The sequence below is a fragment of the Callospermophilus lateralis genome, chromosome 7 (genome assembly GCF_048772815.1).
Source record: "Callospermophilus lateralis isolate mCalLat2 chromosome 7, mCalLat2.hap1, whole genome shotgun sequence".
Taxonomy (NCBI): domain Eukaryota; kingdom Metazoa; phylum Chordata; class Mammalia; order Rodentia; family Sciuridae; genus Callospermophilus; species Callospermophilus lateralis.
The window spans coordinates 53,559,982-53,578,678 of record NC_135311.1 but is presented as its reverse complement, the minus strand read 5'-3'; the positions used below and the strand labels follow the sequence as shown (position 1 = coordinate 53,578,678).

Genomic DNA, 18,697 nt, shown 5'->3' with positions numbered 1-18,697 from the left:
CATGCTGCCCTATGTGTGTTATAGTGGTTGGCACACAGTAGATACTTAGCAAGCATTAGTTGCTAGAATTTTCTTGTGATTTATGTTCTTATAGTTATTTCTCTTTTGATATCTAACTTTTAAGATTACTTTAAGATTATTCCTTTTTAAGTAAAATTAATTAACATATTCCCCCATTATAAAGGACAGACTGTTTTTAATAGTGTGTCTTGTAGTCTTGAGCTTTTTAAGTATGCTAAAATATGTAAATTGATAACATTTGTAACATAATAAGATATTTTTCTTGGGGAAATGTCTTTGCTAATGTTTGTTTCTGTTTTTGTGTGATTAGGAAGAATTCAGACATATACATTTTATATTCTAGAACCAGCCAGTTTTGCTCTTTGGAAGACCCCAGGGAGATGGTGAAATTCGAATAACGACTCTGGACAAGCATACAAAGCAAGAAAGGTGAGAAGAGCAATGCTTATTCTCAAAGTCAGTAATTAGTATCAGAAGATGGAGAAATCCTTAAAACAAATTTTCGAGGATGAAGGAGGAGAAGAATAGAAGAAAAGGGGACAGATCAACCCATGGTTCCTAATTTTTTTTTTGATATAGGTATTATACTTATTGTCCTGGAATCTGTTATGTGTCTGAGTTATTAAGAAAAAAATTAAAAATATGAAAGATCAGTGCCTAGAAATGATAATAGAGATGAATAAAGATGAAATAACATAAGTAACTACCAGAAAAACATAATTGGTCTTTAGGGTATTTATTCAAAAATGACTCAAAATAACAGAAAATGGCCTTAAGGGAAGATAGAGTACCATGAAATGATGTTTTTCTTGAGGGAAATTTGTCATATATTTAAAGCATGGAGTCCTTAATTGTATATGTGAGTGTCCCAATGATGCTTTTGTGGTTATTTTTGTGGTTATTTCATATTTGGAGAATATGAAGCCAGCCAGCAGGGGGCAGCATCAGCTCTTGCTTTCACCTTGATACCTGGGCTCTACAGGTAGTTCTCAGGAGCCTCACATCCTTTAAACCACAGACTTTAAAAGTAATCACAGCATTAGAGCTTTGTAAAAGTATCATTGTCATCATCACTGTGTTAACAAATATACATGTTAATCACCAAAGTTTACAAAAACACAAATACTGATATTGGGTGATAGGATTACAATGTTTCCCCTCTCCCATTACATCATTTTTAATAAGAAATAAGAGAAAATTTGACATGGAAATTTAACCATAACTTCTCTATTTTGCATTTTGCTCATACACCATCTATTTGTGCTTCAGTAAGTTCATTAAATCGTGAAGAACAACATAAAGGGTAAAAGCCTGGGTTCTGACATTAGAGCTGGATGTGAATCTTGCTGTGCACCTTCCTGGTGCAAATTATCTAGCAACTCTAAATCTGTTTGCTCCCCTGTGAAATGATGATTCACCCAGCAGGGGTTCTGAGGACTTGAATTGAGCCCTGCTTGTGAGAGAGGTGAACTCTTCTCAGGGCATTCTGACTGATTACTAGTACCTTAGCATAAGTTCACTGATACCCTTTTCAATAATAGTTTTTGGAATTTTTAGCTTTTAAATAATCAAAAAAAAGCAATTGCCCATGAACAAGCTTTATGGCTAATCTCAATGGGTCCTTTCAACAACTCTGCAATCTGTATATTTCTCTTATATCATTTTGCTCATTTTTTTTTTTAAATGAAGGAACTGAGATGCATGTAGGGCATTCATGTGGCAAAGGATAGTGCCTGGATACATGCCATTTTTAGTAAGTCACATCTCTCCTTTTTTTCAATGTGAAACACCTCGCTGTCTATTCCAAAGGAAAAATGGTTGGTTGGTATACTTACATTTTACCAGGAAAAAGTTTATACATGTGCTTCTAAACTATTAAACATCCATCAGTCAATCTCTCTTTTTCTTTCACAGGCACATCTTCTTATTTGATTTGGCAGTGATTGTATGTAAAAGAAAAGGTGATAACTATGAAATGAAAGAAATAATAGATCTTCAACAGTACAAGATAGCCAACAATCCTACAACTGATAAAGAAAATAAAAAGGTGATGTCTTGGACATTAGTAACTATAATCTACTTATAACTTTGATGATTATAAGTTCACCCCTTTCACAAGCCACAAGGGCAGGAAAAGTATGCTAATACAGTCATCCTTTGATATTCAAGAGTCCCTCCCCTCCATTATGAATATCAAAATTTGTTCAAGTTCCTCATATAAAATGACACAGGATTTGCATTTAACCTACACATATCTTCCTATGTACTTTACCTTTTAAGTACTTATAATACATGCTACATTGTAATTCCTATGTAAATAATCATTGTGCTGTAATGTGTGGGGATAATGAAAAGGAAAAAGTTTATATATGTTCAATAGAGATGGAATTTAAAAAAATATTTTCCATATTTGGTTGGTTGGATCTGGGGATGAGGAAACTGCACAGCAGAGGCCTGACTGTGTGTTAGTGTGCGATGTGGCTTGTGATCCAGCTGTTTTGTTCCTAGAGATTGATGAGGTACAGGCCTCTGTGAGATGTGGTTGGACAGTACTACAACTGCTCTGATGATCTCACATGCCACAAGAGCAAGACAGTAAAACATGTGTATTATGGATAGGAAGTTGACAGTAATAAGAAGTCTAATTGTTCACAGTTTATGTACTGGTTATATTATGAGGGGGTACTTGAATGGTTATGGTAATGTTTTAGTGAGTTTGGAAATATTTCATCTTTAATAAACAATGCATATTAATCCAGATAATATTAATTTTTAACAGTGGTCTTATGGCTTTTACCTCATCCACATCCAAGGACAAAATGGGTTAGAATTTTATTGCAAAACAAAAGATTTAAAGAAAAAATGGCTGGAACAGTTTGAAATGGCTTTGTAAGTATTTCTATTTTTGAAAGTTCTGTGTTTTCTACCTGTAAAATCACTTATAAATAATGAACAGTTGATATACTGTAATGCTTCTGAGAGCATGAGTGGCATTGCTAAGCTGTTGGCTCCGTGACTTCTCCTTCCTGGGAGATGAGCTTTCGTGAATTTCTTCAAAGAGAAGAAAGAGGGCGCTCTAGCCTACTGTTTGGTTTCCTTCTCATAGGAATATTTTAATTCTTTAGCTTCTAGCATCCCCATACAATTTTAATTATTCTAATGGTAAACTTTTTATGTAATTAATGTTTTTAAATATATATCTTTAAATTAAATAGAAATATCCCCCCACATACACACAAAGATATTCCTATGAGCACAGATCTTATTTCAAATAGGAAGATTGATTTTTTTTCCCTCTGTTTTAAGCTGACTTATTGTTTGAATACTGACTAAATGGCAGATGGATTCAATGAATGCTTTAAGGGCTCAATTTCTTTCAGCATTCTTTTCTTTTATTAAAGCAAAAGCACAACAAAGAGGTGGAAAATAAATCAGACCTGTGTCAAAAGAAATGGCATATAGAGCTGTAATTACCCAAGAACATGTCACTGTAGGTGTTTCTTTTCAGTTTGGTTGTGTACAAATTAAAAGTTGTCTAGTGACCCTTATTCTAGAAGCATATCGGTCACCCTGAAGTGAAACTGTTAGTGAAGGGTGGGATTAAGGGGGAACACTTGTGATTTGTTTCATTTGTGTTCTAGCATTATTTACCATCTGTTGACAAATGCTATCAGGTTTTTTGTTTCTGGTTTTTAAGAAGTGGTCATGACAGCATAAAATAGAGGTAGGAGGGGATCTGGGGTTGTGGCTCAGTGGTAGCACGCTTGCCTGGCATGCATGAGGCAATGGGTTTGATTCTCAGCACCATATACAAATAAATAAAATAAAGGTCCATCAACAACTTTAAAATATTTTTTAAAAAATAGAGGTAGGAGGGCTGGGGTTGTGGCCAGCGGTAGAGCACTCACCTAGCATGTGCCAGGCCCTGGGTTCGATCCTCAGCACCACATAAAAAATAAATAAATAAAGATATTGTGTCCAACTACAACTATAAAATAAATATAAAAAAATAAAGGTAGGATTAGAATGGCTTATTGTAGTTCTGAAGAAAGGAAAATAAAGATTGTCTTTGGATTACTTTGCCTCATAGTTTGAGAGATGAGATTATATAGCTAAAATATTTTAAATGTATAAACAGTTCTGTTCTGCTATAGTCACTGCCGTGATTTGACTATAGGGTGTTAGCTAAGTTTTTGAGCCTCTGAGAGCCTCAATCTTCTCATCTACAAAATAGGAGTAATAATATTTATTTGAACTCCAAATAATAGTTCCCAGCAGAGTGCTAGCCAAATAGTACAGTAGCAGTCATATGGTTCTGATATTCATTGTTATTACTGTTATTAATTTTTTTTTATATTTAGGATCCTGGTACACTTCTGGGTACTTACAAAACTAGAGAGCATCTTTCAATATACTAATATAGTTCTTATAATTTATTGTTATTGGTTATAATAGTTAAACACAAGAGGTTGGCAGTTTTGTGCATCTATGCAGTGCCTAGACTCCAGGGACACATTTGGTTTGGGGCACAAGTGCTGAAGTTGATGACCTCTGCCAGTCTGATTAACAGTGCACTATGTCGTATACCTGGCTTGCTTTTTCAGGGAGTCACCTGGAGTTGAGCAGTTTGAACTGGAGTGATAGGATGCTGGGGTTAGTGGAAATGCTCAGAGGCAGAGCTGATTGCAACCTTTGCTCTTGTGGGAAGATGCTAGGCTAGTATTTTCTGATGGGTTCTTTTTGGCTATGTAATCTTTAGATGAACGAAAGAATTTCTGCAGAGGAGGAAGCTAAATTCCTCATCCCAGAGCAGCCAGATTACTTGTACAGTATGATAGACATATCAGTGACAACTTTTTTCAGTGGCCCTAAATCAAACAGCTAATCCCTTATACAAGAGACTTGGTATTAGAAATGCTGTGTCTGTTTCATGTAAGAGTCTGGGGTAGATAAAGGAGAGTGGTGTGGTGCCTCTTCTAGGGGGCAGGGGGTGTCATCAGGGACTCAGGCTTATATCTTGTTCTGCCATCAGCATTTGGCTTCTGTCCTCAGGGTTAGTTCCCTTGAAGTCTAAGATAGGTGCTGGAGCTCCAGCTATAAAATCTACATTCGAGGCAGCAGAAGGTAATCTCCCACGTTTAAGGATCCTTTGCAGAAATACCACATATTTCTGTTACATAATACCGACCAGAATTTAGTTATGTAGCCACACCTGACAAGGGAGACTGGGAATTTTGATCTTTATTCCAGATAGGATTGTACCTGGCCAGGGACTGAGGTTCTGGTGCCATGGAAGAAGGGAGGATGGGTCCTTGCAGACAATTAGGGAACCCTACTTTGCAGGTATATGCATTTCAGAGTGTGAATGGATTTAAATGTTTCCCTACAATCAGAACAGCTGCAGTATACCCAAGGAACCTGGGATTCTTAATTTTCTATGGTTTTCCAATGACCTCAACAATGTAATAAAATGTCAGCAAAAATCAGTTTTGCATTTTAGAGTTCCATTGATTGTCCAGGTAGCTAGTGACAAGGTCATGACTGAAAACCCTGATGGTGATTACTTCTATTTTTCTAACAGCTCTTGCCTATCTTGCGCTCAGGAAAAAAAAAAAAAAATAGAAAGATCTAGGTAATCCCTGAATCTTACAGTTTTTCTTGTGGTTCGAATCTTGCTGTTTTGTTCATTATCTAAAGTTCTAGTACTTTTTATTTTATAAATCATGAAAAATAAAAGAAAGCTAAGAAACCCTGAAGCATACAGGAAAAACAGCAAGCCTCTGCATCTCTAGAGGACTTCTTCCCAGTGTCCTCACGTCTTTCTAGTATAGTCTGAACTGTTGCTTTAAGGAACTCTGAAAAGGAAAGGGAACGTGGTGGGAGGAGGGTGGCTAATCAAAGGAGGGAGTATTTTTAAGACTGATGAAATGTTTGCCAGCTCTGTTTACAGAAGATAGTGATTCTGTTTATAGGATGATTGGATCATTTTTATTTAAAATAATTGCAAATTACCTTGAAGGCACTTAAAAATACTGCTCTTCATTTAGAACATTAAGCAGAAAGCCCATAGAAAAGCCTGAATACCAATAAACACTAAGGATTTGGTGGACACAAATCACCTCCCCAGAGGTGACCTAAATCTTAGCCTCTGTCTTTCCCAAGCGCATCCCCACTCTTGCTCAGGAGCGATGTTCTTGACCTTCTTTGGACACAACCACTTCCAGCATTTAAAATATGCAGTGAACTACAGTAGAATTTGGCAACCTCCTAGGAAAGGCTGAACAAAGAGAAAAGCAGCAGTGACCCACTTGGACAGGGCAGGAAGAAGGATTTCTTTCCTCCTGTAAGAAGTGGTAGCAGGACTCATGAGGTTGTTGGGACAATTGTGCAGCCAAGGGATGTTCAAGAGCTGCATTTCTGGGGACCTCACACTAAAGAATAATTTAAATCTTTAAGAGATTGATTGGCATGCACTTCTTGTGTTTATTTATTCCAAAGGGCTTTTTTTTTTTTTTGTCACCAACTATCTCTTTTAATTCTGCTTAGTCACCTGTGAAATAGGCTGGAAAAAATATTTTGGTTGGGTTAAGCTGGTTTTCATGATGATGTTGGAAAATGAGGACGTGAGTGCCTTTGGCAGTGTTCAGAAGTTTGTTAGGAAGCTGTGGATCTGTCTTCCTCAGAACCCTTATATTCATTGTGTTTTTATGAATTCTCCTGTTAGATTTAAATTAATAAACTTTATATCCACTTTACAGCTCAGGAAACTAGTAACCACAGAAGTACTTCAGCAAATTTGTAAGAAGGTCAATTCCATATTGTTTACATTAGAGTTTGGGATCCGAGTTCACGGGATTTGTTTTGTTTTGTTTTTATCCCAGAGGATTCTAAAATAAGCAACTGGCTCAGATCTTGTTATCGAAAATGAAGTCAGGGTTGTTTTGTTTTGTTTTGGTTTGGTTTTGGTTTTCACTGTGACTAAGGACATAGGGATCAGAGATTTTCTCAATGTCCCAGGAATAAGTCCAAACTGGGTAAAATATGAAATAAATAAGTGGAATAATAGGACGAGAAGGTTTTTTAAACAAAGCATTGGAGAGAGAAAACATAAAATCGGAGAGGGAAAGTAAGCCATCCTATATGATAGAAAAGTGATGGTTCAAAACTAGCTTCTGTAGCGTTTATTGCAAGAAAATGAAAAGGTCCTCTTACCTAGAATTTCTTCTGACCAACCTGACCCAATTCTTGCAATTTAGCAATTGCACACTTGCTCCCCTGAATGAAGCAAGCCCCTTTGTGGATGCATATGCAGTCACCGCTGCCATTATTATGATTTCCTGTCTGTGTCCTCTGTGTAAGGCACAGCGCTGTGGGGATCGCATAAGGAGAAGTAGCACCAAGGGCCCCCATGTCTCCTGGAATATTTGCACAGCATATTTATTTGCCAAACACCAAGACTAGTGAGATAGAGATTCCAGAACTGGGAAGGTGCTTTGGGACCAGGTTTTATTGTCATCTTAGATTATTTGAGGAACAGCCCTTGAACTCTCTGTTGCCTAAGAAGAGTTCCTGAAAAGGAGCTGCCAGGGAATGATGGGGCACAGCAAGAATCTAGCCATTAAGCTCCACAAATCACACTTAATCTGAGGCACAGTGTTGCTTTGTAATTTATTCCATCTACTTTCTGAAGGAATTTGAAGTCACTTAACAATAAAAGAGCACACATGCCACAGAATGAAAAAAGGAAAATTTAAATAATCAGAGGTTAAATAAAACAGTGTTTCCAAGCATTTCTTTCAAACCCAGGCTCTACCGGGGGAGGACACTTTTCTTGGAATTTACTTTCTGTAGTTTGTATGATAAAAACAGTAAGCAAGCTTTTTTCCACATGTCAAATATAAAAGTATGTTTTATCAAACATAATGTGTTTTAATCTAAAGACATTGCTCAAATATTCTGAATACCAGAGAGAGAACTACCACAGGAAATTTTGTTCATTCTTCAAATATTTATTGAGTACTTCCTTGTTGCTAAACACCACTGGAAGCTCTGGGCATGTAAAAATGAGGGAGCTATTGCAATTAGGTCTAATTTTTTTTTTTTTATTTCCAAACATAATGTTCAGTTAACATATAATGGATTCAATTTCAAGACTGAACTCTCAATATTTCTACTCAAATCGTCTCTTCCTCCAACCCAATTTACTCAAGTATCAATAGCTAGAATTCCAAGAACTGCCCTCGACACAGCCCTCTCCCTCCACATGTAATCAATCTCTCACCGATTTCCACAGATTAAATCCAACACTTGCCTGTACACTCCACTGCCACTCATCAGGGTTTAAACCTGCTGTATCTCCACTTGGCTTCTTCATTTCCTGCCCCTCCTATCCAGTTCATCCTTCACTAAGCACCTGGATAATCTGATCCTCTTATGCCACACTTTCAACCCCTTTTTGACTGCTGATTGTATTTAGTCTAATATCAAAATTTTTACCAGGACCAGAGAAGGCTCTGCATGGTTTCTATCCCACTCATCTTTCCAGCCACATCTCCCATCTGTTTTCCCCATGCTCATTTTTCTCTAGTTAGATTGTGTATTTTGGTTCCTGGAGAATGCACAGATCTCAGGCATCCATGCCTAAGCTTTGCTGCCTGGCATAATCTGTCTTTCTGCTTGTTGGAGAGCAAGTTCTAGATCCTCCAAGTCTTGGCTGTAAGGACTTCTGTGAGAGAGCCTCTCTGGACATCTATGCTAAATGAGGAATTCTACCTCCACAATATTCTCTCACAATTTAACTATATCACCAGACAGAAGTTATCCAAGTGTGATGTTGACAGCAGCCCTCCATCCAACAGTGCCCCTGCCTGGTAAAGAGAATCTGTACTTGTCTGCTCAGTTTTGCTTCTCTCTTCTTCTCCTAAAGGGTCAGGATTTTTTTATTGCTATTTAGAATAGATGCCAGACTGAACTACATGATTACAGATAGGAGAAAGAGGGGGGAAACCAAAAAAGCTCATGGGTCTGGGAATAAAGAGTTCTGGAGGTACACTGAAATACTGTGGGATCTGGTGATTTGGGAAGGGGAAAGGGGCCTTTGCAGTGCATATATATGTCCCTTTTAAGTTCCTTGAAATGTTAAGTAAAGAGTGAGATTATTTTGGGTTGTTTTGGTTGCTGTATCTGTACCTTTAATGTTTCAAGGCTGGAAATTGCCTGGGCCCTTGAGTTGGTGGTATCACCATCAGATCTGTCTATTAATCTAACGTCTGCTTTCTCCCCTGGACTGTGAACATTGTGAGAGAGAGACTTCATGGACATCATTCACCTGCATGATTTGTTCTAGCACAGCACCTGGCATCTAGTAGGCAATCATCTATTAATTATAAATTTGAAATTTTAATCTTTAGGTTTTCTTACAACCAAAACAAGAAAGGGAACAAAGACTCGATAGGTTATGGAATTCTTGTTGTCTGAGAAAATATTAAAATAGTTCTTGGTAGAGAGAGACTTTCTAGTATAGGAAGGTGTGGGGTGTGAATCTTTAGGTAAGAGTCATTTAGGAACATGTTCTGCTCTGGAAGCATTAGATTTTTTTTTTGTAATTTGTGAAGTTGATGTCATATTGTTTCTTTCTTATATTAATATTCAGATATGAAATTGTAAATTTTCTAAGGCATTTTTCTCTAGGTCTAACCTGGTGTTTCTTTCTGGCAGTCTGACTTAATGCTTGGATAAAACTTATAGAACCAAATTGGATGGGTAATTTTCACATTATCTAGACCATCTTTTAAGTAGCCTTTCTTTCATCCTTACATGTGCTAAAAACTGCAGAAATTATATGTAAGGCATGAGGCTTTTTTGTCCCTTGGAGATTCAGATAAAGGTGATCCCAAGTTCTATTCTGGAGTCTGATGTGCTCAGGGCCAGCCAGCTTCCTCACATTTCTCTCTGTCCACATTTCTGATTCCTTGTAGCTTTATTGCTTTTGCTTTCGCTCCATTATTTACCCCAAACCCAGTCATAGGCTTAACTTTGTTGTACTGACAGGTATCACAGGGAGACTCTGTCTGGCACCTGTTTCTTCTGCAGTTCCTCCAGTTTCCTTACACCCTAATTGGTACCTGTGGTGTATGTAACTACTCTAAGCTGCTGACTATAGCAGACCAGTACTCCTGGCCTCAGTACCCTTGACCTCAGCACTCCTGACCTCGGTGCTTCTATGGTGAACACTAACCAGGCCAGGCTGCACAGAGCCCTTCCCCACCCTCCCTGGGATTTAGAGGAGTAACACTGTTGCTGTCATGTTACACCTCAATTCCAGAAGAAGCTCTTTGGGAGTGTCTCAGAGAAGAAGGCCTTCCTGATTGATTGATAAAAGACCCATGTTTATAATGTCAAAGATTCAGTAGCAGATTTGACATTCCATTGTGAAAAAGTAAAATATTGACTTTGATTATGTTTTTCTCTTAGATCCAGTCACCTCCCACACCTACATGAAGCTAAGTCAGAGACCTCGATAGCATGCCCAGACATAGTAGTAACAACGACTACTTTTCTCTCCACTCCTCTCTAACCTGCCCCACCTCCTCTTGTCTTCAGTAGGAGGTGTGGTCTGTTTGTATTTTCTCAGATGTATAAATAAGTACTCATTTGAAACAGGAAATTTAATCTCTTACAACAGGGGCCAGTGAACACTTTTTGTAAGGGGCCACAGGAAAAAATATATATATTTTATGCTTCGTGGGCCATGTTTTTTTCTTCAGAACTAAGACTTACTTCTGCCATTATTAAGTACTAACAGCAGCCACAGAAAACCCATGACTGAATAAGAGTGGTGTGTTCCAATAAAGTTGATGGTCTGTATTTTTCTCATGAGTTATAGTTAGTAACCCTTGTCTCAGAGCACAAATAAAATGATCTAGGCCTCGGGAATGGAGTGAGTATGTGTTACCAGTAAAGAGCTCAACTGTAATGAACCATACTGTGGCCTTTTGTAGAAGGGTTATTTCTTTTCTTTTTTTTTTCTTTTTTTAGTAGCACTGATTTCTGTTTAGGCCATTATGATGGTTTAGCTCCAAAATGCTCTCCCTGAAACAAAAACAAACCTGGATGAATTATCTATAGTTGGCTTTTTTTTTTTTTTTTACTGTCCAATTGAATATCCAAAATGTCTTCTCAAAGAGCACAGTGTGCCTGTTTAGGTAGTCCATTCCATTTGGTTTTGTGAGCTTTTTAGTGGAAAGGACAGTGAGCCCCACAGAATCCAAGTTCTACTCAGAAATCAACCACATCAACAAAGCAAGTTTTTAATCAGTGATGCTCTTTGTGCTCTGGAAGCCTTTCTTCCCAGCACAAGTGCTATCCCTGGTATTTATTCTGGGGTCCTCCCTTGGGACCACCCAGAGGATGAGAATGGTGTTGAGTTGGCTGGAGAGTGAGCTCTCCTGGGTGATCCATTGGTGACATTTTGACTGTGCCGGCACTTGTTTTGTTATCTTCTGGGTATCCAAAGCCTGTCATTTTGGAAACTGGTCTTCTTGGTATAATGGCCAATATGTCAGTCCACAAACCCTCTCAGAATTTGTCTCCCCATATGCATTTTTGTTATTTTGGAGAAATCATTTTCTTTAAAGTAAACACCTTTTATTCTTTCTTCTTAAAAGGCTTTCATGCCAGTTTTTAATAAGAGGAATTTGTTTACGGGTGTGGAATTCATGCCGCTGTGGTCCACCACCCCTGGGCTGTGCCGAGTCTCCCTGAGCTGACCTATTCACATTAATCTCCCAAGTTGAAGCCAGCTCAACTCTCCCTGAATCTAATGTATTGTCTATAACCTTTCAAAATTGGCAGTTAAGTCAGTATGGGGAACTATACTGGCAGCAGTAAAAGGAAGCAGGACACGGGACAGTGCTCAGAAAAATCACAGCTGTCATAAAATGGAGTCTTTCAGTAGCTTGCTTGATCCAGAGACATGTGAAAGCATTTCATGCATGACAAAGCATTAGTAAATATTAAATATATTCTCGTTTTGTTATTGCCTAGTGGGGATCAACCTCTCTCCTTTTTCTCTGGTTGTATTTAATACTCACTTGACACTTTTCTGGCATTCCTGAACATGCTCATGAGGAGGGAGGAGTCGCAGGCAAGAGGAAGAGCAAGGATAGATAGCAATACTTCCATCAACAAATAAGCATTACCCTTATTAGAACTAACAGTGAATAAAATTATTAAGCTAAATGACTGTTGGTTCCCCTGAGCCTTTATAACAGGGTCTTTGATATGTTGATTTTTTTTTTAAATGAACAATAAAAGCACATCCAGGAGAGTCTAACCTGGCAGCTGTGGTCGAAGTCTGTCTCCAGCTGGTCTGGGTAGTGTGGAGATTAACACAGAGTGTTTGTTTTGGAATTGTACTGAGTCAACTTCATGTATGGTTGCCTCTAAGAAACTGACATAATCTTTACTACAGTGAATTCTGTGACATTAAGCAAGCTTTAACCCATAAGTCTAAACCTAATACTTAATGTCACATGTATTAATTTTGTGATATTTCTTGATAAGAGATTTTTAGCTCACAGGAATTACCACTTTGAGCAATGCAACACAAAATAAGCTGTATTTGGAAATTGGTGACACTTATAGTGGAAACAAGGGAGAAGCTTTGTTTTTCCACTTCATGGGGCAGCAGGCAAGGCCAGTCTAGATGCAGAGATAAGAGACTCAGGTTTGAAGAAGACTATGTATTGTACCTGGGAATTCATTTATTTGGTCTCATAATTATTGAGCATCTCATACACACCCAGAAGTGTTCTAGGTTGTAAGAATGTTCATAAGACAAGTTATCTTCTCTCATGGAATTTAAATTGTAAAGAGGCTTACATTTTCATGTCAGTATTATAATAATGCAAAATAGTGATAAATTGCAAGGTTCATGAAGTGGTTTATACCACATGTTATTTTGATTTGAGAAGAACAGAGTTGGAAATTTCAACATAGAGATGTTCTATGATTGTAATACTGGTGGAAATATTTTCAGAATTTTTGGCCCCCTGAGGAATCTAAGCAAGGCATTTACAATTGAGGGTTTTTCTTCTTATTTTAAATAAAAAGTTGTAAGTTGTACTTCTTGCCAAGAACAGCCTGTGCTTGAATGCTGCTTGTGACAATGACCTCACTGCCTCTGGAGGTGTTTGCTCTATCTTTGGTTATTTCTCTCTGTAGGAAACTTTTCTTTATAATGAGCTAAAGCTTGTTTATTCAAGTATAATTTCTAATGTCACTTCTTAGTCCCAAACAGAACATGTCTAAACTCTTTCCCTTTTAGATATTTGAAGATAGCTGTATCTCTAGGTCCATTCTTAAAACATATTTCTTTTTATACTGAAAAGGAACTTAATTTAGAAAGCTTCTTTCACTAACTAGTTTAACTGAATGCCAATTAGGTTCAGGTAAAGGTGTGGATAAATTGAAGTTTAATTTCCATCCAATATTATGGGAAGCATAGCACAGATGCTAAGATGTTCTCACAGAAAATTAGACTTTGTTATTTTGATGTGTTAGAAATAAATTTTGGGATTTCTGATCGAATTATGCATAGCATTTTAATATGTTGTCTACCTTAAGGAAGATTTCAGATTTGAATTCCTTCATGATAGAGTATTAGAGTCTAGCAGCATACAGTATAATTCCTTATCATTACATTGTGCTTTACAGTTAGCAAGGTGTTTTTACATAAGATCTCACTTGATTCATAAAGAGTCCTGTGAGGTGGCCAGGAAGGTATAATCCCTTTTAAAAAATCAGAAAATGGAGGAGATTAAGAGTGTGTGTAAGCATGTGCGTGTGTGTTGGTGTGTTTGTTTTCAATTATCAAGTGACAGAGGCCGAGCTTGAATCTCCATCTAGGGTTTCTTCCCCTCATTCCACCCGTTGCCTCATTTAGAGCAAGAACACCTACTTTTGTTCTCCAAAGATGAAAGTTCTTTTAATTTGTTTTATAAGCAAGAGATATTTCTTTGTAGTATATTCATGTACTAGATAAAAAATATAATTTATAATTTAAATATTTCCACTGTTTGATGATGTTCTTGGATAAGAATTTGATATTTTTACAAAATCCAATTATAAGTAACATTGTGCATAGTATCAACAGTTTATAATGCTGATTTTTAGCTTCAAAGGATTCTTTAGAGCAAGGTAAGTCAAATAAGTCAAATTTTAATTTATAAATTAATTTATATCATGAATTTTGGTCACTGTATCTTAACATAGAATTGAGCCTATTATGGATTATAAATGGTTTTTATTTCATTTGGTAGAGCTTTTATTCTTCTAGCTGTTTAGATAAGGAGCTTCTAGTCTCAGAGTTTACGTTCTCTTTCTAGAAGTAGAGAAATTGGGGTAGAAAGGCCTCCCAGTCTGAGACTAAGCTCTGGCCAGTTATCAGGGCAGATTAATATGAGCCTAAAAAAAATGTGTGTTTGTTTTCATGTAGTAACCCTGGATGTTTACTATGGAAGTCACTAAAGGTAGGAACACAGTGTGACAAGCTGCCATCCTTCTGCAGGCTAAACCTCGGACTGAGCTTTAAATAGCTTCTTCCAGGGGAGAGGCAGATCTGAAGGGGTTACCTGAACCATGTGTCTGAGCTGTTTGTCACTTATGAGAATAGTGAACAACTTTCTCCAAGAAAATACTGAAGTCTGAGGCCTCAGATTATCTGCCTCAAAACTGGCAAGAATATTCCAATTACCAGTGGTTTCTGATTATTTGTATTTACCCACACCATCGCTGATACACAAAGCAGCCAACCATTTGCATAAATAAAGGTAATTTCCAAGGTCACAAATACCCTAAATTAATGCCCTAATTAAATAATTCTTTATTTATATAAAACTTTCATTAAAAATAATACTATCTTATTTTATAGAATTTGTAATAGTAAACAAGAAACTTTTCTATTTTTCTTCCCACCTTTTCTTGCAGGAATCCTGTGAGAGCACTAACATTTGCTTACATTAGCATTTGCTTGCATTAACATCATACTCCAAGCACAGAGCTTCCAGAATCCATGATGGGGGCAGTTTATCTGTTTTCATAAGAAAAGCAATGGCCAGAAGTGTGAGAATCTGGGCTGGGGTTGTAGCTCAGTGATAGAGGGCTGGCCTAGCATGTGTGAGGCACTGGGCTCGGTTCTCAACACCACATAAAAATAAATAAATAAAATTAAAAAGGTATGGTGTCCATCTACAACTAAAGATATTTAAAAACAGCAAAAAGAAGAGGTGCAAGAAACCTGCCTGAGCCATGGCTCATCCTGGCATAGTCTGTAGTTTGTGATACTCATGCTTTCCCATTCCTTTCTCCAAAGAATTTCTTGCCCAAATGGTTGGTAAGGAATAAAACTAGTGTCTTATTAAACTCAGGATTTTAAATTTCCTAATGCCAAACTGCAGACTTGCTGTATTTTTGTTTCTTCTTTCTTGGGTAGAAGACCATCCAGCTACAAAATTCTCTCCTCAATTATTGTACATCAAATTTGCTTTATGTAGTCTTTGACGAATGACTTGTTGATTAGAATCAACTTAGGGATCTGTTCTCTGATAGTGCATTAATAATATATATGCATTAAACCTTCATCCCAGAGAATATTTGAGCTTTGACATATTGAACACTGGCATTTTAAATTAAAGTTGTTGCTGTCAGTGCATTTTAAAAACCGAATGGCTTGGAAATAGTGTTTCATACATAACAAAATAGACCTGAGGTCATGTGTAATTTACTAAGACAAAAGTATGCATGGGCTGTTTAATTGTGGTAAGGGTTTGAATGGAGTTTTCCAATTATAATGACCTAGACATCTCTCAGACAGAGAAAAACATTGAACTGTTTTGCAGGGCTTTGATTTACTAGAAGAAACACCATAGAGCATCCTAATGCATTTTCTGCATTCCACAGGGCTGGGAAAAATGCATTTGAAATTATTGGGAATCCTTCAAGTTAGGAGTTATCAAGATTTCAGTGATGCTTGGTGACACTTGTGACTCTGTGGATGAGCTCTGGACTTGCTTTGTCGCTTCTTGTTTTGGAGACACTTCTATATCTGGTTATGTTAGCCAAGCATTTTCTTTCTTTGTGGCTCTACACTTGTGCAAGTTGGTAAGGAGTCTGTGTTGTCGGCTCCCAGTGTAGCTGATTTGGGGTCACTCACGCACTTGTACACACTTATGTACAGTACGTACACAAGAGACTCTCATGAAGGGTCTTTGTAGGGCAGCATAATAAAAATAGTCCTAGATTTGGAACCACATGAACAACAAACTCAGACATTTTATAAGTAGATCAGCTAACAGATCATTTTTCCCTCAAATACCTGCACACTGGCTGATATCACATGCTTTATCTAGGCTGACTCAGGGTAACTCCATTTGCATGATAACTTGCCCAAAGACACAGGAGTGGCAAGTGGTGGAACCCAGACTGGATCCAGGTCCTCTAATTGTAGTGATTCTTCTTCTATCAAGGTACATCTTGTTTAGTGGGCACCTTTTCCTTAAAACAAAGGTCTGTCTCTTTCCTCTACATCCCTGTCATACAAAGTTGCCAGTCCCTGTCCCAGGACCAGTGGATGTGGGATAGAGAGGTCAAAGTCAACCAGCCTAGGTATTAGCAACAACACCCGTTACCCTGCCATCTGGTTGACATTAACAGACTACTTGCTGTTGACATAGCAGATTTACTTTCAGCAGGGCATTCCTGACTTCTGAAGACTTGATACTAGCATGAAACAGTCTAATTGCAGGATACAGGGAAATCCAAAGTGAATTAGAACTTTAATTAAATTTCTTGTGTGTTTAATTGTTTAATGTGTCTCACAGTCCACCTTGCCATTCCATATTCAATTATAATGGAGCTCCCCTTCAGTCGAGTTTATTTGGGGGCTCAAAACAGACTGTAAAAGGATATTTGTGCTTTAAGAGAATTCTTGGTTTTATAAAATTTCAACATAAGAGATTGAGTGTTTTAGTATTAGGTTTGTATTGACTCTTGGTATTGACATAAGTCGAAATGTGCAAAGCCCACAAAGGCTAAATCCCATGGGCTTATGTTTAATTTAAAATATGGCTAGCTGGCCATTTTGAATATAATGGATAGGTCGACAATCTGAATATATGACTGGTTGGGGAAATAATCAAATATTAATTTTTAAGTGTTTGTTAGTAGACTATTTGCAATTGGTTTTTTAAATTCATTTGGAAAGTGAGAATTCACATTAATGTAAAATGGCTAGTAAACCTGATTTCATAAAGGTGTTTGGAGGTTAAATGCCTAATAATTAATTTATGCATGTGTAATATTTTCAATAATTTGGAGGAAAGGTAAGACAGCTGAGGATAATGCTAATGATGAATAGTAATGAAGGCTTAAAAGATTCTCAGATTTAATTATGGAGATCTTATTCATGATCCTAAAAACAGAATGGGAAACTGGACAGAAAAGACATTTTGTGGAGTTCAAAGACAGCTGGACAAGGAGAGAAAAGGTAAATATAGATCCAAACCCTAACACTGACTTAGCCATAGTACCAGGCAAACCTATGTTTCTCACTGGAAGGTAATTCATCCATTAGGTAAATAACGCAGAGATACTTATTTGTGATCAACTTTTCTCCTTCATGGCAAAAGAAAGTGGGGGAAGTATAAAAGTTAATTGTGATACAAAAAAAAAAAAAAAAACACAGTAGAATCCAATCTTCTTTATTTCTACCCAACAGTTAGGATGATATTCTTCTCTTGGTTTTGTTCTCTTTTGGTTCTGCATAGCCATTGTGTAAGCCATTAGGGAAATTCAAAGAGCAGGCCTTGGTTTATCTGCAGAAATGTAAGAGTGATAAAATAAGAGAAAGCTGCATCAGTTTAATTATAAGTGAAAGCATTGTTTACATTCGAAATCTTAATAGAGGAAATAAGACTGACAGTCTGTGCTGATTCACCAGGATACATTGTCTTGCAAAATTGAAGAAATTGACTCTGAACCCTTGATCAAAAATGCAGCTAGTGTGTGTGATGCAGGGAACTTGGTCACTACTGGTTTTTAGTAGGAAAGCCTCTTGCATATTAAAAGCACAAAAAAACTCAGAGCATTATTATGTAGAGAATTGATTTATTAATTCATCAATGTTTCAAAGACAGTTCTGAGATCTGCTTGGGAAGACTGAGATGAGCCTGCTGGCCATTAGTGGTCGGCACAGCTTTCTAAGAAATGTTCCCAGAGGACTTGCCACCAGGACCATGGGCCCTACTGCGGGAATTTTTGTTGCCTATGTGAGGATCAGACCTAAGTACAGTTTAATAAGATTCTGCTTGGAGTGATTTGTTTGTCTTCTGTGAGCAATTTCTTTTCTTCCTTTTTTCCCTTCTTCCTCTCTTTTTGATTGATTTATTTATCTGTTTGTGTCCTCTTCTAGCACTTTCCCCCATCTGAACCAAAAACTCTTTGCAAATATCACAGCTCAGATTCTAAAAAGATCATTGATTTCTTTCCCACAGCCCTGAAGGTAGGCTGTTACATATCATCATTTATTTCTGCAATAGGGATATTGAGAGCATGATATTAAATTCTTTCATTAGAGATTTTTCTTTTTTTGTCTAGCAATAACCTAAATTCAAAACAG

The 18,697-nt window shown here is 37.2% G+C and overlaps 1 protein-coding gene across 2 annotated transcripts in view; it reads left to right on the top strand.

Moving 5' to 3' along the window:
- The window catches only part of Vav3 (vav guanine nucleotide exchange factor 3), a 359,269-nt gene that overhangs the window by 195,331 nt on the left and 145,241 nt on the right, over window positions 1–18,697 (top strand). For both annotated transcript variants that reach the window (XM_076861720.1, XM_076861719.1), the window contains exons 13-15: window positions 365–450; window positions 1,936–2,068; window positions 2,801–2,910. In XM_076861720.1, coding sequence (XP_076717835.1) covers window positions 365–450; window positions 1,936–2,068; window positions 2,801–2,910 — 329 coding nt within the window. The remainder of the gene's footprint in view (window positions 1–364; window positions 451–1,935; window positions 2,069–2,800; window positions 2,911–18,697) is intronic.